The sequence below is a fragment of the Talpa occidentalis genome, unplaced genomic scaffold (genome assembly GCF_014898055.3).
Source record: "Talpa occidentalis isolate TD23 unplaced genomic scaffold, MPIMG_talOcc4v2.1 talOcc4.8, whole genome shotgun sequence".
NCBI lineage: Eukaryota > Metazoa > Chordata > Mammalia > Eulipotyphla > Talpidae > Talpa > Talpa occidentalis.
The window spans coordinates 111131923-111153811 of NW_023605194.1; the positions used below are offsets into that span (position 1 = coordinate 111131923).

A 21889-nucleotide genomic window follows, 5' to 3' on the forward strand; every position below is an offset into this window, starting at 1 on the left:
CTTTCAATGAGCCAAACAAAGATGCACTGAGAATGTTTGGAACATCCAAGAATTAAAACCAGTGTTTATGGTATAGTCTGCATTAATGTTTTAATGAAATATTAAAAAAAAGACTATTTGCTGAAGGGGAACGCAAACAACCTCCCATTAAGTAGAAAAAGGAAAAAACACTGTTGTCCAATTTCCAGTTTAAATGTATTTGATTATGAAGACCGTGACCCCACTGAATATAAAAAGAGCTCAGAAGAAATTATCTTATCCTCAATATACAAGTATAGTAGTATTTATGTATCAAATTACATTTGGTTTATGATTAAATACAAGGCCAGACACACACACACACACTCACTCATAGTACCTGTATGGAATTTTCTAAAATGCTCACAGTAGCTTATATGGTATTGATAGAAATGAAGATAAAATGCACAGAGTGTATATTAAAAACCCTTTTTTACAGATGGTTAAAAGTGATACCTTTTGCGGGTTAAACAGCTTAAATTATTCAAGTTTGAAATCTGATTTTTGAAAGCAGAACAGTGCTTTGGTATCCAATTTCACACCTTTTCAAAAGAAGGAACAAAAGATAGAGAACATTCAACATGGGAGAATTAGACTTCTGATTTGTAACTGAACTGTGACATGGTCTTCAATCCATCTTGGCCAAAACTGAGCTCCTTGGAGATAATGAGGGGTATTCAAACCATTAGATTTAAATTTTTGTTTCCATAAGTATGTATTATAAAAACTTTTAAAGATGCACATTCAAATGTGTTACATACTCTATTGTACCATACCAGAGAGAGTATGTATACTAACTAATAGAATACTTGCTTCTGCTACCAGGATAACTTATTTTTGTATAAACTTTGGAGATGCAACTTCAGCTATCTCTAATTAAAGAATCTCCTGAGTTGTGTATCTAAAAGATGTGTATCATTTTTAAAACCTATTCTTTGTACTTGTACTGCCGTGAGTCAAAATTTTCTTACAAGGTATAGAAATAAATTGGCTGTAGAGGTTTGGCCAGTTACCTAGAACCCCAATTTCACATTTGTGATATTCAGAAATCTTAGTCTTAGCAATGGACTAAGCTCAGTAAACATGAATAGAAACTTAAAGATATTTATTCTGATAAAAAATAGACTTTCAGGCTTTATATATTGGGGTTATAAAAATTGTATTTAAAAAAGATTTCGGTGCAAAAGCATTTGGAAAATACAGCCCTATAAGAAACTGTCTTTTAATTTGTTGATACAATGTTGAATGTGATTTAGTTTTCTGAAACATTTCAATTGTTAAATCAACCCACATAATGGGGAAATGTCTACAAATTAGAGTTCTGTGGGCCTTCAAAAGCAGTAACTTAAAAAAGCTTAAGGAGAAATTATACTGAAAAATTCATAATTGCCTTCTGGCAGGCAATTTTAAAATAAGATTTCCATTTTCAATTAGTAACATATTTATTGCTGTGTTCCAAATTTCAAAACATGTTCATCCTCCAGGTAAGACAATTTAGTATCTTCACAGGTCAACTGTGCTGTGTGTTTTGATAGGTGAGGCACATTTCAGTGATTTTAGATTTTATTTTTTGGTTTGATTATAAAACAGCTTGCACACACCAAACTCAAACAATTTTTTTTATTTAAAAATCCACCTCAAAATTCACTTCTGGGTTTCAGTTTTTGTTTAAAAAGAAGCAAACATTTAAAAGCATCAAATGTTACTAGTCTACAATTTATCTCATGAGGAACATTTTTAGTTTGTGGTTTGGGGTGATCAACCCATTACATGGATTAGGCACAGCATTAAGGCCCAGGGCCAGAAATCAGGGCACCTGTGTGTGGTTAGGCAACAGTTAGGGTCTGCACGGACGGGTCCCACCTCACCTGTGGGTATCCTACGTCCATGCCCCCTCCAAAATCTGTTAGTAAGTCTCAAATCAACATAAGAGATCGTAACTTTGTCAAAAAAACAACCAGTCATACCTGCTTTTGAAATCACATTGTGAAGCCAAGATAAATATAGCTGTAGCCTCACTATATCTAATTTGTGGTCCTGATGTCCATGTCACGGGACCATGTTACAGGTGGGACAGAATCCTATAATCCCTCTCGTGGTTTTGGAAATCTGGTTGGAAGAAGTCCAAGACACTAAGATTTCACATTATAGTAAGTGCCAATAGTTCTTGAATGGGGCAGTGACTACAAATCACAGTACAAAACTCTTAGTTCTTTTACTGGAAAAGCAACAGGTGCTACATACGAGAATCACTTATATGACATCTATTTTTTTAATGCAGATATAAAATATTAATTGCATAGGGATTTAAATATAAGGCCAAGAAGAATATTAAGTAAAGTTAAAAAAAAATCATAGAAAGGGCACTATGGTGTCAAAAGATAGAATTTCATTCTTAAGAGTAATAAATCTGAATTACTGTCTAATTAAAAAATCACAGTATGTTGCTATAACTAACAGTGAGTGTCAACTGTATCATTAATTCCAAACTGGAAACCAACATTAGGACTAACAAGAACAAACTAAAGCTCATTGCCTAAACCTGATCAGTGTATTATTAGCACATCAGTGCCTGGTACGTACCTGATTAGTTATATAATCTACATTTTGCCAAAAATGTAAAGCTTAATACAGTTTAACAAGTATGAGAGCATGTCACCACTGCATGCCCCCAGTGACGTGCAGGCTTACTCCATAGCATAATTCTGTCTTCTGAGGTGTAAGCCGGCAGAATCTTCACTCAATGAACCAAAAACACTGTAATTGACAACATGGAACAAAGTTCTACCATTGAAAATTAAATGTACATGAAGCAGAGGAGTAGCTCCTGACACCAGTACATATATTATCGTCGGCATTTTGGAAGGCAATGAAGGAAGTGGACCGCACTCTAGCTGACAAGCTAACGGTCACCACCTGAGGTTTCAGGTGGACATGTCAACTGAGTCTCTACTTCTCCTCTTAATGGTGTTAGGCTGTAGTTAAAGAGCAACTTCCCAAACTAAAAGTAGCTTAGTTAACTTATTATATGGAGTAGTGTGAGGAAAAACAAGAACTCCCAAAGGAACTATGTTAAGGTACATTTGAGAAAACCAATGTTTTAAATGAAAAAGTGCATCAATACAGTAATACTACAAGTGTGTTAACTATGGAACAAATGCTTCCTCTGGGAGCCACACAATACTATTTTCCCACATTATTTACATATGATGAATTGTTCAGATACCACAAAGCACCATTGACAGTCGGATTATTTGATTATGCCTGGAGACTTCTTGGACAGTCCACGCCTCTTGGTCGAGGATCTGCCTGGAGTAGATGTCTCGAGCCATCTTCGGTCAAACGGGATTCATCTTTTACAAGTGAGTTCTCTTTTGTTCAAGCCAACAAAGCGGTGTTTTCACTTGACGCTCTTGGTGGGTGTTTCGGACTCCGTGGACTGCCTCCCGTCTGTCCAGGCTTCCCGGGTGCTCTTTAGGGCCAGGGTCTTCTGTTGGTCTACCACAACGTAATCCACCCGCTCATCGGCCACGCTGCTGCCCGAACCACTGCTCTTTTGCTAAAAAGTTAAGGAAACGAACCTTAAAGTCCCATATAAAAAGATGTACTTCTGAGCGAAATTCAGTCTTAAAACACACACACACACATGTGCTGTGCATACTCTGGGAAATCTACTGGGTCACAAAAACATACCGTTACTTCAATTTTACATTGCTGACTCCCTCCTAATTGTAAAGGGCTTTTTTTTTTGCACTTAAAATTATTGCATGTGGGCCTCCCTGGTGGTGCAGGGGGTTAAGTCTTGGCACTATGAAGCTATTGGCAGCCACTGCACATGAGTTCGATCCCCAGCAGAGGAGCTGACCCACATGGTGCAGCAGACCTCTCCTGTCTCGCCCGCTGCTCCTCTCAGCAGTGTATTTCAGTCCATCTGCCCATTCTGCTCCCCCCTGTCTCTGGTAAGTCCTCTTACCCCTGCCCCCGGACCTCTGGCCTACACCCCAGCTCTTCTATGCATAAATAAATAAATCTTAAAAAAAAACAAAACACAAGGAAACAAGCACTCAAGAATCTGGGTTAACAGAAACAATCACACAGAGTCACACTTTCACAGACTTTAGCTACCGAAATTAGTGCATACACAGTACTGTTTATATATAGATAATGTTTAAGGAATTAGAAAAAAACTAAATAAAAGGAATAAAATAATAAGGAAGAAGAAGCTATTAAAGCCAGCCAGACATATTTGAAAAAAGAGAAACAAAACTTCATTTTAGAAATGAAAAATAAAATAATTGAAATATTAATTTTTTAAAAGATTTATTTATGCGTACAAGAGCTGGGGTACAGGCCAGAAGCGTGGGGGGAGGTGAAGGGATTCACCAGAGACAGAGTGGGGAACAGAACAGGCAGACTGACTGAAATACACTGCTGAGGGGAGCAGCGGGTGAGTCAGGAGAGGTCTGCTGCGCCATGTGGGTTGGTCGCTGGCCGGCACGGAATCGAACTCAGGCTGCAGAGGCTGTGGACAGCTTCACAGATTGTGCCTTAACCCCTTGCGCCACCAGGGAGGCCCCCTAATTGAAATATTAATTAAACAGAAGGATTGAGAGGGCTGAGATTGGTGAAGGAACTAAAGCAATTAAGAACAAAGAAAATCAAACAGAAACATGGAAGAGTGAGAAGCGGTGTGGAAAGCAGAGAACAGCAAACCAATATCTAGCTAGAAGCCTCAAGAGACAATCATAAGATCGATAGAGGAGCCAAATTTAGAGAGATAATGATTATGACTTTTCCAGAATTGATAAAAAGTATGAATCCAAAAATAAAGCAGAGAAAATAAATAGAATCCAAGTCTAGATGTGTAGACACACCATTGTGACCTGCAGAAAACCAAGGATCCAGAAAAGATCTTAGAAAAGACAAAGGCTTAGACTGACCCATGCCATTCGGCCAGAACAACAGACGCCAGACAATAACAGAACAGTATTTTCTATGTGTTGAGAGAATATGATTGTCCAACAAGAACTGTCAACTCAACAAAATTCTTTTTCAAAACCAAGGGCAAAATAAAGACATTTCAGTTCAACAAAAACTGCATTTACCAGGAATGGACCTCCACAAAAAGGACGTGCAAAGGAGGTATTTTAGAAGGAAAGAAAATGATTACAAAAGGCAGGTTTAAGATACAAGAAGGAATGAGTAAAAAGAGAAGTTTTGAACATGTAGGAAAATGTAAAACAACATCATCTATAGAGTTAAAACAGAATATTGCTACTACTACTACTATCTCTGTGGGTTTAACAAAAAGAAAAAACTAAAATTTTGGATAAAAATAGCACATAAATCAGAGGGGAATAATTTGAACTAACACGGGAAAAAGAGTAAAGACACTGACTGACTTTAGAATTTGTGAAGGAAGCTTTGCAATGGCGACCACTAGGAGAGCAGGGAAGACAGAGCACTTCCACGTTCTGCTAGAGAAGAAAAAATGTACTAGTCTCCATAACTTTCTTTTTTTTAGAAAAAGATTTTATTCATTTATTTTTGCATAGAGCTAGGGTATAGGCCAGAGGTGCGGGCAGGTGAGAGGATTCACCAGAGACAGAGTGGGGAGCAGAACAGGCGGATCTACTGAAATACACTGCTGAGGGGCGGGCGGAGAGGTCTGCTGAGCCTGTGGGTCAGCTCCTTGGCTGCGGATCAAACTCATGCCTTAGCAAAGTGATGGCACTGAGACTTAACCCCTAGTCCACCAGGGAGGTGCTCCATAACTTTCTAACTTGTAGTTATGAAATAGCTTAAATTGTAGCCTTTACTAAATATAAATTAACCGCACTAAAAAAACTCCCCCAAAGGAGATAAGATTCTTCAGAGTTACAACGTCATTGAACGCTGTTCACTTACCTTACGTGGTGGTGTGGATTTCCCAGAATCTAAATCAAGATCTAGGTATTCCACTTGCTTGTCTCCTTTGGGCTTGATCATAGGGCTGCTTCCTCCGTCGAGGCTGTTACTGCCAAAAAGATTCTGGAAGTATTGGAAAACAAAACCAACTCTCAGACAGTCGTGATACATAATACTTATCTTGTTGGCGACTGAAGACTAAATATTTATTTCAATAGGATGTAGCTTGAAAAAATGTCTGCTTAGAAAATTAAATAATCTTTTAGGATGGGGAAAAGAACTAATATTTTAAAAACTGAATAAAACTTAGCTTAGAGCAAGCTCAAAGTTGTTTCAAAAGTTAAACCTGGTGGAAACTAAGACATCACACCACCGTTCACTTGACAGCATAATCTGAACATTATCTCAGTGCTATCTTTACTCAACTGTAGTAACTACAGAATCGTTACATGCCTTGCTTTCACATAAATGTTTAAATTCCATATTTTGTTAAAGGCCTTTACACTAAAATTAGTTTAGAATCAGCACACTAGCTGAAGGCTGTGAATAGTTATTCTATTGGCAAAGTCTATTTTGTTTCAACCATCTGGAATTTTTATCACTTAATTTCCTTGGTCTTCTTAGCCTGAACCCTTCTGTCCTAGCAGGAATTGTGTAACAGAGGGACGACTCTCTAAAAAAAGACTGGGAAAAAAAAAAAAAAAAAAAAAAAACAAGAGAAAAGAGAGCTGTTTTATAAACAAAAGGGAAAAGCTCAGAATAGAAAAATGAAAAAGAAACAGGCAAGTAGGAATTTGACAATGAATAAAAAGGAATGGACGACAGGAACACAGACCCTCTCCCAGAACTACGAGTCTTCTAGGTGTGTCCCAACAAATGACTTGTTTCCAAGCCTTGGCGCTCTCAACCCCATTGATAAGTGTCTCTGGCTTCCCACAGGCAAACTGCTTGATATGGAGATTTTCACCCACATCTTATCTCCTACTTTGGAAGAAAATAAAAATGATGTAAAAAGTGAAACATTTGTACTTGTCATGAAGGACAAACCCATTTGCAAACTGCTTAAATCTAGTTCCACTGAGTCTGTTATATTTGCTGCTGCCTGGTGCACACTCCCCAGCACACAGCCACTGCCATGCTCGCTGCACACTCTGGACTTTCAGTCTCCTCCCAGTGAGTAACCTGCGTGACCGAACGTGACAGTCCAGGTAGAGAGACAGATTTCTATTAATATGGTTTTTGATTTTCAATTTTGGGGAACAGATTTTTAAAGATTTATTTTATTTATTTATGCATACAAGAATTGGGGTACAGGCCAGTGGTGCTGGGGGTGAGAGGATGCACCAGGGGCAGAGTGGGGAGCAGAACAGGTGCATCTACTAAAATACACTGCTGAGGGGAGCATCGGCAAGACAGGAGAGGTCTGCTGCGCCATGTGGGTCACCTCCCTAGCCAGGGATCAAACTCATGCTGCAGAGGCTAGGCAATAGCTTGATAGCGCTGAGACTTTTACCCTTGCACCACCAGGGAGGCCCTGCGGAACAGATTTTTAGATCGCATTTATCAACAATGCTACTAAAGCATTTACAGAAAGAAGGAGGATAAATTCATGCAGGGCATGAAATGTGGAAATAGGCGTGGATGCTCATGTGGCACAGCCCCTGCTCTCTAGTTCAGTTAAAAACTGAAATTTTTGTCTCCAAATGATTCCATGCTTCATTCTCACATAAAAAAATCAAGCAGCAGAGTGTGTGTGTGTGTGCGTTCTGTGTTCCAAAGTGATAGATAGACAAAAGGACCCACGCCTGGAATTTCTCTCATGAGCACGGCCCAGGAGGGCTCACAGTCCTCCCGGGACACAAAGGGCGCCTTGCAGGTAGCACGTGCATGCCGCACCTCAGGAAGCCATTCCGGAGGAGTTTCTCGGAACTGCTTTCTAATTATTAGTAGAACTGGACATTTTTTCATCAATAAAATGTTAAAATTTGTGGCCCTCCAAGGAAGACTTTATTCTTGATACAATCTCAACAAGGAACAGCCTGCCTCTGTTCTAGCCTTAAATTTGGCATGTTCCCAAAATAGTTTAGAACCCTAAGTTTCCAGGAGTTCCTCTAAGTGTTCTTTGAATTAAAAAAAAAAAAAAGTTTTGTTTTCCTAAAATTCTTTTAAAAAGAGGCATATCATCAAACCTATTGTTGATGTTACTGGAGGACAGCCTCACCATCACTCGATTTCAGGGGTCACTTCAACGCTTCAGGTCACAAATGCCGGACTGCAGCTCTCTATATAAACTGGAGTAGCAACCCAGTTGCTGATTCGGCAGACCCCCTGCTCCCCCACATCCTGTGCGCAGACAGTTCTGTGCCCAGAACCATCCTGCCTGTGCTTTGGGGCCGCGTTGGATCGGATCCTGTCTCCACTTCTGAGTCTATTTCTTCACCGACACCATCAGCCCCAGCACACACCAGGTTCTGTAAAATGCCCATGCCCCCTCATCCTGACACCAAGCTCCAAAGGCTTTGGGACATCACATGATCACTCTGACCTGGTTTTCTTTCTTATTTTTTTTTAAAAAGATTTATTTATGTATACAAGAGCTGGGGTGCAGGCCAGAGGTGTGGGGTGGAGGATTCACCAGAGACAGAGTTGGGAACAGAACAGGCAGAATGACCAAAATACACTGCTGAGAGGAGCAGCGGGTGAGTCAGGAGAGATCTGCTGTGCCATGTGGGTCACCTCCCTGGCCGGGGATCGAACTCATGCTGCAGTGGCTGCAGATAGCTTCATAGTGCTGTATCTTAACCCCTTGCACCACCAGGGAGGCCCTATGACCTTCTTTTCTAAGGAAGAGTCAGCTGGGATGAACCTGATGTAGCAGCAGCAGGAGATAGAAAGACACATTGACTTTCTATGTGAAGTGGCGTATGGATATTTACACCCAGCTTATTTACCCATGTTGGACTTTACCATACTATTTTGGAATAGCGCTTTAAAAAATAGAGAGAAACAGGGCCTCCCTGGTGGTACAGGGGTTAAGCAACGCACTATGAAGCAATCCACAGCCTCTGCAGCATGAGTTCGATCCCTGGCCGGAGAGGGAGCAACCCACATGGTGCAGCAGACCTCTCCTGTCTCGCCTGCTGCTCCCCTCAGCAGTGTATTTCGGTCAGTCTGCCTGTTCTGTTCCCCATTCTGTCTCTGGTGGATCCTCTCACCCCTCCACGCCCGCATCTCTGGCCTGCACCCCAACTCTTGCATGCATAAATAAATAAATCTTTAAAAAAAAAAAAAAAGAAGTGTTTTTTTAAAAAAAAGTAGGGAGAAATAGAACAACAGACAAAACTAAACCAAGACAAATCCTAGAAATCTGAGTGTAGAGTTGCTACCAGAAGGAGAGTGTGGGGTGGGGAGCAGAGGTGGGAGGGCATTTGCAGACTGTGGTGGAGGATTAGGGGGGCTTTGGTTTTGGGTATGGTGACCTACATCTGAAGATTGAACCAATTGCCCTAAATTGTATACAGTGTTGTGAACCAAGTCACCTCAATAAAAAATAAAAAGTGGCCTTCTACCTTTTCCTTAAGTATATAATGAAAGCTGGAAAGATCAGATTTATAGAATGGAAAAAAGCCTCCAGCGTGAGTGCCAGGAAGGGCTGCTCAGGAAGACAGTTAAGAAGACTTTACGTACCGAGTCTTCACTGGACAGGTTTGGATTCATGGGGACATAGTTCTCCTCGCTGTCGTGAGAGTCGCTGCTGGAAGTCGTGCTGTGCACAGAGTCAGGCCGGGGGGACAGGGGGAACCTGGAGGAGCTGATACAGAAACCACCATTACAACACAAATATAACGCTGACAAAACTTCTAAGGTCATTTGCAAAACAACATGAGAGAGCTTTGATATGCACTCATACATGCTCATTGAGGTTTACGATCATTTATTGTACACATATCATAACACAACTGATCAAGCACATTCAAATGCACACCTATTATTTGTAAACAATGGTACCTGGGGCATCTAATCATCTTGTGTAAAACACAAGAAAGATGACTGCTAGTGAGCTGGGGGTAAGTGGACAGTCATGGATATAGAAAGATTTAAGGATTCCTATAAAAATCAACTGGCGTATGTACACACAAAATATGAACACATCTTCATTACAGGTTTGTAACTTCACTGAGTCTTCTCACTCCTATATCCAAGTCTAGATAAATGTTGATTACATGATCTTTAATCAAGAAACTTCTCCAATTTTCCAGATCAGTAGTTCTCAGAAACTTTTGGTCTTATGAACGCTCTTAAAAATTACAGGAACTCTTGTTTCTGTGAGTTATATCTATGATTATTTATCATGTTACAAATGAATAGCAAGCATTTAAAACACAAGAGTATACAGATACATCCATTCTACTAGTTGTCACAACATCATCAACTACTATGTGGTCTCTGGGAAACTCCAGTGTAACCTCATGAGAAGAGAGTGAAAAAGGCTAAGGAGATTATCTTAATGAAAGTAGTTCTGACTTCTAAGAACCCAAGTGGCGGCTCCCCAGACCATCCATTGAGAACCACTGTTTTAGGCCTTTTCCATCGGTGTGAATAATAAAGCTACGTACTTTAAACAAAGACTTACTCTCGAGCAAAACTCCTGGTGATGGGAGATCTAATCGGGGCTTGTAATTCTTCCCATTCGGGAAAGGGTTTAATTTCTAAAGGTGCTGGCTTGACTGAAATAAAGAGAGAGAAAGATATTTTAGTGTAAAGAAATCTGGAGAATGAACAAGATCCCCTCTGGTTTATCTCTACATATGGGTTAGAGCCAGAAGACAGTGAAGGCCAGAGTGTCACACACAAAATAAGAGCCAAAAGGGTTGTGGGGCTGGACCACGATCACAAAGTTAAAATAATAATAAATAATAGAATAATTCGCAGCAAAAGCTAAATCAGATGTTCATGATTGCTTAATCAAATCCCAAAGCTCTATTACAACATGCAGCTTTCTTATATAAGTAAATGTTTTATAATATAAACTACCTAAGAGTAATGTGATCCCATTCCTTAAAGAGTACTTGACATACAGTATTTATTATTTCCTTACTTTATTTTTTCACTCATTTTATCCTCACATATGGAGATTTAAGTAAAAACACTCCTTTTCTTCAATATCAAAGCATCAATTGTACTACTATATATAAAAATTATGCATAAAAAGTATTAAATACAAGTTTATCAAAAATAAAAGCTGAAAAAAAATTAATGATGAAATCCCTTAAGTTAATTTCTGTTAACCTAGAAGCAAACAAATTAAAACAATAATTTCATCTTCAAACTCAGCTCAGAGAAAAGGCCATAATTAATCATCTCAAGTTTTTAGTTTAATTTAATCAACAGCATCCTTTACCAAATTAAGTAAGAACAAATGCCAGTATCTTTATTAGTATTGTTTATAAGGGATCTTTGCATATTTATGGTAGATAATTATTAACTAGTATAAACTATATTCTCAGCCCTTTCTGTAAAGACTGACGCATTTTTCAGAAATTTATGAATGAGAATTGAAACAACATTGCTTGTTAATATTCACTGTATTTTAAAGGAGACGATTAAAAACACAGCGGATAAATATCTTAGCTGCATTCCATTCAGCCGTTCTAAAGAAAAATGTTCACTTTTTCAAATTTCCTTTTGGTCTTTGTTCACAGATGTGTAATTTTAACCAATTGCTATAATTACCATCAAACTATAAAATAGGTGGTCACTTCCAAGGACCAGAAACATTCACTGAAGCTTATCACTATTTTTGTCAAGGCAAATACAAAAAACTCAAAGTAATTTTCTGAAGACCAGATGTACGTATTTAAATTCAAGTTGAAATAACTTTGCTCATCGAAGCCCTTAAATGGACATGTACTGAGTAATAAGTTGACTGAAAGTACTTAACTGGTGTGTTCAACTTTTCTGAAATCCCAAGACGAACAGCAGTTTAACTGTCAAACTCTAAGTCACAGCATAAAATAACTCATCTATGGGAAAGATTCTGTTTTCTGTGTCAGGATAGGATACACACATCACACACAAATACAAGCGACAATCGGAACTCATAAGCAGTCCACAAGCTTAAAGCAAACAATGGATTGATGTTTGAAAGGTTCAAAGAATAACACAGAAGGGCAAGACTAAACATATATTATCAAATATTTAGCATGCTGCTGTTCATGGCATAACAGCTAGATCTCGGTGTATATTATGGGGAGCACTTGTTTTAGAAATAACATGCTGGGATGCTTTATTTACAACAGCAGTAGCATTTAAGGCTGTTGTCCTTTACTTTTTAAGAAAAAAAAAAAAAAATCACAAAATAAACTCCCAAAGCCCCATCCAGCATGCATTACTAACGTACATACCCTTTCTTCTTGTCGGAAAGTCCCCTACGGTTTGTGAATCAGTTCGCTCTAAACCTTGGGGTTTGGGTCTTAAAATTTTAGGACTCTGACCTAATTGGTAAAAAGAAGACTCACTTAATAGTTGTTTTTTAATTGGAAAAAAATGGATTTTTTAAAAAAGAAAAAAAAAGCAACAGAGCTCGAAGCAGGAATGTTAACATGTTACATCTCAAAAGCATTAACAAGTTTGTAGAGAATATTCCCATTTTGCGGTGTATTCATGCTCAGTACATGGGGAAGAAGGAAGCCACATGCGACAACGTATAAGCTAGGTGTTAAGAAAGGGCGTCGGGTGATATTGGGGTCACCAGCTTGGTTAGTTGTTAGCTTGATTTGTGGGAAGGGAGGAAACACATTGTGCCATGTTAGTTATTTTTCTAACATGTCTATAGAACTGGATCAAATGAAAAAAAATCAGAACCCCCCTCAGATTCCAAGTACATATTTTCTTGGAGGTTTGGCATCTTATGAAGACCTAAGGTCTACTTCCCTATAATTACCTTCTTCATTTGAGGCAGGAATTTTAAAAACCTTCGTGTCACTATTCCAGTACCTCCTGACCAAAGTCCTTCTAGAGAAGCAGGTGGAACCGACAAGGTTTATTAACCCAGGATCAAAACTAAGACCCACAGTTTCCCCTGGCTACTCGATGACATCATTTTGGCAAGCATCAGGCTCGAGGTCCTGGGCCTGCATGTTGTCTGGCCTTAACTTCAGTGTTTGAAAGCAGAAGTGCAGTTGCCGTCACTGACTTCTCATTCAACCACTGCCATGTCCCAGTGGCACTGAAAAGTCCAGTGAAAAGTCCAGATTTGGAAAAGTGGGCCAAGTACTCTCTGTGGAAGCTGCTGTAAGAAGTATGATTTTATAATATTTTACCTTAAAGAATTAAATTTTTTTTTCTATGGTTTCCTTAAATCTCAGAATGAGCTTTCTAGGGGATTAGAGTGTATTCTCTGCCTGCAGAAACCTTTTAATGGTATGCTCAGGGCAGAGTGCAAGCTCATTAGCATGGATCCTGACCCAGGCCAGCAGGCACCTGCAAGGCGTCTGGCACCCTCCCTCTATACACTTCTCCCTCCCTGCGCCTCTGCATGACTGAGTCAGTCCCTCTCCATTCTGTTCAAAGAGGCCCACTCGGCTGCCTGCCCGCTGACTGCCCAGCCCTTGGTGTTCCCCTCCTCTGCCATCATTTAATCGCACTCAACCTCTCAGACTTTCCTCCGGGGAGCTTCACCGAGAGTGCCAAGAGCTTACCTCAGCCACAGCCCTGCCACGCCAACTATGATAATGTGTTTACTTTCCCACCTCCGAGCTGCGGAGGTGAGCTTCTTTCGGAGGTGACATCCTCTCCCTTGTGTCTGGAGACCCAAGGCCACGCAGAGGTATGGCCGACCCATCAGGGAAGGCATCAAGTCTGGGTACATCGGCCACCCTCTCTCTTAAACATGGTCGTGTTGAATCTGATCAGTATCATAACTTGTTTCTACTTTAAAAGGGAGTAAAGGGCGACTGAGTGTTGCTGGTGATTCCAAATATGGCCAAGACCACCCTGTGAGGTCAGGCTTCACCTAGGCAGCCCTTTCTGGAAAGTCTGTATACCACTCAGCATTGTTTGAATAGGCCCTGCCTGTAAAAATTCAGCTTAATGTGAAACATTTACTTCCCATATGACAAGACTAACTCAGCCTACATGATTTACTCTTTCAAAGGTTTACTATTTCCAGTAGGCGTCACAAAAATCAGGAAAGAAGAAAAATAATTCACAACATTATTATTCTCTGTTAATTCAAAAATGTCATCAAGGCGGCATCCTGAAAATCTTCTATATTCAATTTAAGGTCTCACTGTATAAAGAAAAACATAGTAACGCCAATTCGCCAGAAGGCTGAGGCTATTTCGGAGGACACAAGCACGCGTGAAGACTATGCAATGAACGTGCACCCCTTACCCTCTTACCCTGATTCCCTGACGCTGCAACACCCAACCAGAAATCTGTTTTCAGCTTCAAACTTTAATACCTGTTTATTAAGCCGGTTAGACTTGGCATCTTTCAGCTCTCTTCCAAACATTTATTACAGGATAAAAGTACCTCTTGAAAAACATGGTACTTTTTCATCACATTCAAAAACTTCTGTAGATGATCTCTTAAAAACGTTCAGAGAAAATATGTCTGAAGGATCCACTTACGGAAGCTCCAAGGATAGATGTTCCAGATGCTCCTTACACCAAAGTGATGAGCCAGGTGGAAGACACTTTAGCCAAACCAATGCACATACCAAGCACCAAGTCACCATGTGTTGTTGACTAAAACAACAGTGGCCAGAACTATTGCACAAAGCCAGGAACAGACCAAACCAAATCAAACCAAACCTAAAAACAGCACGAGAGTCTCAAACAGCTGCTCCGTTATATCAGAAGGAGACAGTTTGGGGTGGGGAGAGGACAAGATAAGTGCATTGATGAAATAAGGTAGATTTATGAAATGAGAAGCTGCAATCATTCTAAAGATGTCCCAAACTCGACAAAACTACTTTCTATTAAAATATGAACTTTTTGATTGAAGCAATCCAAACATAATTTGGTGTGCATTTCCAAGGACTTATCTGCTTTCCTAATATTTAATCTGTCCAGATAGTGTTTCTCCTCCATTAATTTAAATAAACCTCGGTTCACAACAAATACTAGAGTGACAGAGACAGTAGGGGAGGGATGGGTAAAGGGCTCCAGAAATATATTAAACCTAAGTGATCAGGAAATCTATGTATTTTTGCAGCCTCGATTACTTAGAAGTATTTGAAAAACTCATCTGTCCTACAAACTATAGCAGCTGACATCTATAATTGGGGGTGTAAACAAGGCTAGAATGTCACTCATTTGCTGCAGACCCATCCAAAGAAGACAATCACAGAAATTGGGTATTGAACTAGCTATACTGGGCTTTGACACTAATTAAGTCATATTTGATAGAATTAGCCTTACTTATTAGGAGTTCGCCAGAATAACAACAGATTGAGTGCTCTCTCTGACATCACACAATTTGAAATAAACAGTCTCATCTGATACTATCCATTAGAAGAAATTCATGAGCAAAGAGGACGATTATTCTACAGTTCAAGTTGTTCAAGATGATCTTTGCTTTGAGATGTAAAGTGGGGTTTTAAAATGTATTTATCTTCCAAAGTGAGCTGACAAAGTTTTCCCTGCAATGTTAAAAGCCTTCTTGTATCATATTTATTTGAAAAGTGGAACAGTACCAAAGCAAAGCAAAAACCTTTTTAAAATTTTATGGTTTTAGTAGTTTCTTTACTGCTTTGCTAAACCTATTCTCTTTGATTTTGCCAAAAACTGGGTGGCTATCTCATTCTGTCTGGTATTTCATTCTCAGTTCATTTTATATCTAAGCAAAGATACCAAATGAATAATGAGCAAGCCAGGCCAATGTGCTCAGGATCGTCTTTCAACGGTTCAGTTAATTTTTATAAGTCTAAGCACCATCTCCAGAAGTGACCAAGAACATTTGTTGTTCTGTTCTAGTGTACAGTCACTTTAGGTTGATGGAGAGAAGCAGCAATTTATCCCTGGTTAAGTGGAGCATATAGCACTTCCACTGCACACACAGGGAGGCCTAGCTACACCTGTGTGTAACACATGTACCATATTATTATAATATATATGCAACATAATATATAATACAGGGTACATGAATTCTACGATGCTAAAAGCACAGCACTGCGATCTTAAAACCTGTCTAAATGTCAATGGAAAGATTTCCTGATACTGCATCGTTTCCTATGTGGAACCATTAATATGAACTTGAAGGAGAATTTTTAAACTATGTCCTGCAGACCCCAAGGGCAGGAAGGCACAAGCAGGGAGGCCTTTGAGCTTTGTACCCTAACCAAAGGACACCACCTCCAAATTTATGTTGGGATCTGAAGATGTGAACCTGTTATATTTGAGGTTAAAATGTAGAGATCTAACATGCGCTGATCAGAGGAAAATAAGCCAAGAACCAGTTTAGCATTAAAATAAACATTTCAGACTCTCAAAGAGTTCATGACACTTGTATCTTAATCCCTAGCACTCTGTGAACTCACTGATAAATCTATACATGTCCAGACATAACTGTGCTTATTCTGCCACAAAGAAGAAAGTGACTAAGGATGTCGAAAATAGATTTAAAGACAAGTGGGGACAAAGGGAAACAAAAAAGTCATCAAATAAAGAGGCTGAGATGCTCATGCTCCTCCTAAGATGCCACCTCCCTCCCTCCCAAAGGCCCTGCTATTGGTTGCTGGGGCCACGGGCTGATGCTACGCAGGTTTCCAGAAGGTGGGTGCCGCGGGCCATCTATGCTCTGTCCTGTGCCTGGTGTGCAAAGACAAAGACCAATCGGTGGTGTAGGAGGCATTTAGCGACAGATGTGGGGGCTGCGAGGACCCAGAAAAAAGAAGCCACGAGCAGAACTGAGACCCCTGAGGGGCAGGGAGTCCAGAGCTCTCAGAAAGCAGAAGCTGAGCAAAAGCCGCGGAGCAGAACACAGCAGAGGAGGACAGATGTGAGGGAGACACAGCAGAAGCAACCCCTTCCCGGGGACAGAGCTGCAGCGGGAGCTGCTGGGAGGCTGTCCCCAGGCTGCCCCAGGCCCGGTCACGGCCCCCTTCAGCACATGGAAGACAGAGCTTAAAGCAAAATGATGCAAAACTCACTTTGTTAAGGTAAGTCTCAGTCTCTTGCCCACAGCTGGAACTCAACTAGAATATTAACGATCTAAGCCCAGGTGCATGAAAAATGTACACAAATGTGACACCTTTTTAAAAAGCTAATGCAAGTGTGCTATAAAATCCCCAGCAATAGTGCCTCTCATCACACAGCCCACATACATGAACGTGCATGGTCGTCAGGATTAAACCACGCTCACAGCCTGCTCCGACACAGCTGGCTGTTTGAGTCTTAACTACTCAAACTCACATTTTAAAAACTTGGGTCCACATCACTCATTTGGCTGAGAAGTTCCTTCTTCACACTGAGATCTTAACAAGCTATGCTGCCTTCGAATTTAGTGTTACTTTGGAGGGCCAGCATGAAAGAATAAACTAGGCCTTATTTATACCCGCGCGAAGGCAGAATCACTTTTAAGAACTTGTTACACGAATGGAACAGGGACGATGAGCCAGGCACCCTCACTGTCCTACAAGAATGCCAAGGGCACCATCGTCTGAGTCTGATTTGAAGGCATCTACTCACAGGTGGGCACAAAAAAGCTGCCAAAGACCCTATTTAGTTGCAGAAGTATTTGGTTTGATCTGTAATGTTCTAATTTCCTTTTTAAAAAACAATTAAATGGGCTAATACAACTTAAAAATGACAAGATAATATAGAGATAAAACTTGCAATTTCTGGGTTCTTTTGATGTAACAGATTTGCCTATATTATTTTTCCAAGTCACCAAAGGATGGCTGTGAAGGGGCAGCTAACCACTGCATTTCAATGGCGCAGGGCATTCTAGTGTCTGCTCATTCTCTCCTGTTGCTTGCCAACCCTTGTGAGTAAACTCTGCCCGAGAGACAGGAGACTTGAAAAAAAAAAATCATAGCTGGACATCCATGTATGATATAATAATTAAGCATCTATAAGCAGCAAGACCTCGTTACTTAGCAAGCTGATAACAAAGGTAACACGATATACTCCCAAAATTTCTGGTCCTAATCCTGCTTGAGATTTAATGACAGCCAAACGCAGCTCCAGCCCGGCAGCTTAAGAGCCTTTGACCTGGCTGAGCTCTCCTTACCTTTTCTGTCTGGCTTGAGGTTCCGATCCACAGGGGGTGGTTCACAGTCTACTACAGGAACTGGCCTTCTGGGAGGGGTCTTTGGGCTGGATCGGAAGCCCATATGAGCAGGAGGAGGAACTTGCATTCCAAATGAGGAAAAATCGAATGTCCCCGGAGTCATCGGCACATAGTTGGCTTCCTGCATGGGTTCGGTGAAACTGCTGGAATGCTGTCGTGGGGGCGAGTTGGGGTTCATTGGGACATAATTTTCATCCAGTTCTTCACTTGATACACTTCCCACTGTCAACACATTTTTGATTTTCTAAAACACACATATGTTTCTTTTAATAAACATGACTACTGTCAAGCAGGAAAATACAATTGTAAGTCACTTCTATTCATGTAGCCTAGAGGGACTCTTAGGTCAAGATCTCATTTAGTCTCAGGGCAGTAAGTGTGAAGGTTTTGACAATAAAACAGGCTCGATGGTACCAAGGTCAATGATACTTACGAAGTGGTTATGGAAGCCTTCAAGTGAACTAGATCTATCACTTGGAAATGTTCGTGGAATATCATAGCAGTCTTGAGAACTAGCATCTAAAACAGAGAACAAACTATCAACATTTTTTCCCATCTTTGCCAAGCTTTTAGAATAATTCAGAATCAACTATTCTCTCTCTTTACACAGATATACACAGGTTCACATGCACACATACAAGATTTTTAAAAGGATGCTCACAGAACAGTCTTCAGAATTCACACATTAACCACTAGAAAATGCAGAGTCTCACTCGCTGGCTAATCAATACCATTACTGATGATGACAGTGAGTGAATGCCCAAACCTGGGATGAAATATTATTATTTCAAGATGGAGAGAAGAATAACTTCTATTTTCTTATCTTTTGCATAACCCTGGGCCTAACTTATACCTCATTCGTAAGTAGGCAGATGGTTACTTCAAGAAGGGAGTCAGAAATGGGAATGGCATGGCTGAATAAGTACTGAACTCAGTAAGGAAGGACTATCCGCAATGCATTAATCTTTATCTTCTTGAAGACTGCTACATAACTTGACCACAGACTACAGAAACGTCAGCATAAGGCCGTTAGTGGACGTGCAGTTTAAGCATTGTGGTCTGTCTCTGGGACTGTGTGAAACTCTGTGGGTAACCCACATTTTTTCTCCTCAAGGTCTGTCTCTGACTTCTGACAGGCTCAGGAGATGGCATAGAAAGAAGAGAAGCAGCTGGGAGAAGCTGTGGGAGAAGATTCAGAGCCTTAAAGAGAAATAACACAAACACCCAGAAAGCAGAAAGGTGTGATGGGGACTGAGTAGCACCTGTTACACACAACATAAGAATGGCTCATCTGGGAGGGAAGGAAACGGATCCCAACAAAGGGGACACTGGAACGGCTGGAGGGTGTACAAATACAGGAAGGGGTAAGAGCAGAGGGTCCTGGGGGGCTGACTCACTTGCTGTGCCTCTGCCCCAAGACGGCTCTGCCCACCCAGGATATTTAGAGCGGGAACGAGCTGTGCTCTCCCTGCTGCAGTGAAGCCTGCGAAGCCACACTTCAGAAAGGGACACGTCCAGCCCTTCCTCCCCGGTCTGGGAACAAGCACCTAGACGCGGGCTGCGTGCACAGGCCCCCTCCTGGACCCGCTGCGCCCACACCTGCTGCAGAGCCGAAGGAAATTCAGCAACACCCTCCCATTTTACGACACCTTATGCCTAAGGGAACAAATATCCAGAAAACCCGATTTTCTATCCTTAATCTTGACAACACAGCAGAAGCCAAGTGGAGCTGACCTTTTCGCAGTTTGTTCAAATCCACGGTGGAGATGGTGTTACTACGTGACGGCGGCATCCCCGCCTTAGGGATGCAGTAACTACTGTCAGTGTCTGAGGCCGTGCGTGTGATGCTACAGGTTTCCACAGGGGACCGGTCGTGGGCTGGATGCGGTTTCGGTGGCCGAGGGGGAGGGATATCGGGAATAGTGTCAAGCTTTGATGTCTGTCCAAAGGTCCCTTCTGGAAAAGTCCGTGGAATCTGGTAGGTATTGCCAGGTGTTGGAGGAATGTCGTAACTGATAGATACATGCCTCATCTGGGCCTCCACACTGGACGTCCCAGACGGGGTATTGAAGACGTAGAGCTCTCCATCTGCTTCGGTACTTGATGGAGACACCTTTGGTAAGACGTCATGGGAATAACTCCTGGGGAGGTTGTACAGGCTGGAGTCCACAGACACCGAGGCCGAGCGGGATGCTGGTGAGTCGTATGTCACCTGCTGCTGGAAGAAGCCATTCACCCCATGTTTGCTCTGGGAGGAAGTGGGGTTTTTATGAGAAGGGACGTTATCGTTGCAGTCTGTCTCAGAAGACGTGGATTTTGCAGAATCCATGTGTGTTCTAAAGAAAGATGGTTAATGACAAGAAAACATGTTGAAGACACAAGACAACCTTTGCACACATGCATTTATAGCTTAGAGATCAAAATGCATCGTTTCTTTCATTCGATTTTTTGGTGTGTGATCCATAAGCTTCAAAGCATGAATGTTCTTTCGTTTTTATGATTGCGCAGCAGCTAACGAAACCACCACCACAAAACCACCAAAAAAGCATTCTCCTTAGTTCTGTCCTGTCCCTGCCCACACCCCCCACTCCACCTGTTAAATGAATCCACACATAAAACCACAATCCCTGAAGCACTGGCGTTAGAGACACAACTCTGAGAAAGGTCGGGGGTTTGACACGAGGAAATGCATTGACACGAGGAAATGCATTTGTTCTGAAGAGCTCGCAGAAGCTTAATGGCTGCGCCACTGCTGCACCTGCCCGCTGCGCTTAGGCCCACCTGTGGCAAACTGTTTATCTGTAAAACTAAAAGTCTAATGATTACCTGGTATTGATTTATTCAGTATGGAGCCTATCACTTGATAGGCTCTCCCTAGCTTCCTTTCTATTCACTTTCTTTAATGAACATTTAGCCAGTACCCTAAAGAGGATGAAAACACAAGCTACAGAGGCAACCAACTCCAAACAGTAATTAACCTTGGCGCATCTCTTTAGCGTATATTTTAGGTTTGGGGTACATTATCAGTCCCTGCATCTTATGGTATCACAAAATCTGGGCTATAAGCCAAGAGGAAGCTAAGAATGCAGCATACTCACACCCCTTAATGCTAAACTACATATCTAATCACCTCTGCATGTTGCCCGAAGTCTGGGAGGAACTTAATATTAAAATAACAACTCGAGATAGTTTTCTCAACAGGCTCACGCCCTTGAGTTCTCAGTGACATCTGTGTTGTGTTTATTCACTGAAGCCCCCACCTCACCCACCCCAGTATCAGAGACTCCATGCTGACATGTAGATCCTGATTTTCCTTCTCCCTCATGGACTAAGCTCCTATTTCACTGACTGTCACCTTCTTCCTGTCTCCCCCCTCAAATGGACAACAGAATCCAGCTCTCTAATCCTTTACCACAAACATCATTGAAATTCTTGTAACTTCACTTTGCAATGAATATTGACAATCCATCTTATCATCAAACGCTGAACCTCATCTTTCAAACCCATCACCTTCACTTCTGCTTGGTTACCCCAGTCTTACCTGGCTTCTAGAGCTCCTTCAATGGATGGTCCCCCCCACCCTGCCTTTAAAAGAAATGTCTTTATCCAGATACTCTAAGTTCAAAGTAAAATGAACTTGGATTTGTTCTTTCTGGTCTCCACCATC

At 41.1% G+C, this 21889-nt stretch overlaps 1 protein-coding gene across 3 annotated transcripts in view; it reads right to left on the minus strand.

Moving 5' to 3' along the window:
- Window positions 1-2478: 2478 nt before the first annotated feature.
- GAB1 (GRB2 associated binding protein 1) overlaps window positions 2479-21889 on the minus strand; it is a 100066-nt gene continuing 80655 nt past the window's right edge. For 2 of the 3 annotated variants that reach the window (XM_037496672.1, XM_054690512.1), the window contains exons 4-11: window positions 19957-20558; window positions 18656-18741; window positions 18163-18466; window positions 12330-12419; window positions 10559-10652; window positions 9613-9736; window positions 5926-6048; window positions 2479-3577 (exon numbers count right to left, since the gene is read on the minus strand). In XM_037496672.1, the coding sequence (XP_037352569.1) occupies window positions 3419-3577; window positions 5926-6048; window positions 9613-9736; window positions 10559-10652; window positions 12330-12419; window positions 18163-18466; window positions 18656-18741; window positions 19957-20558 (1582 nt within the window). In that variant the 3' untranslated portion in view covers window positions 2479-3418. The remainder of the gene's footprint in view (window positions 3578-5925; window positions 6049-9612; window positions 9737-10558; window positions 10653-12329; window positions 12420-18162; window positions 18467-18655; window positions 18742-19956; window positions 20559-21889) is intronic. The other variant, XM_037496673.2, reaches the window with a different exon arrangement.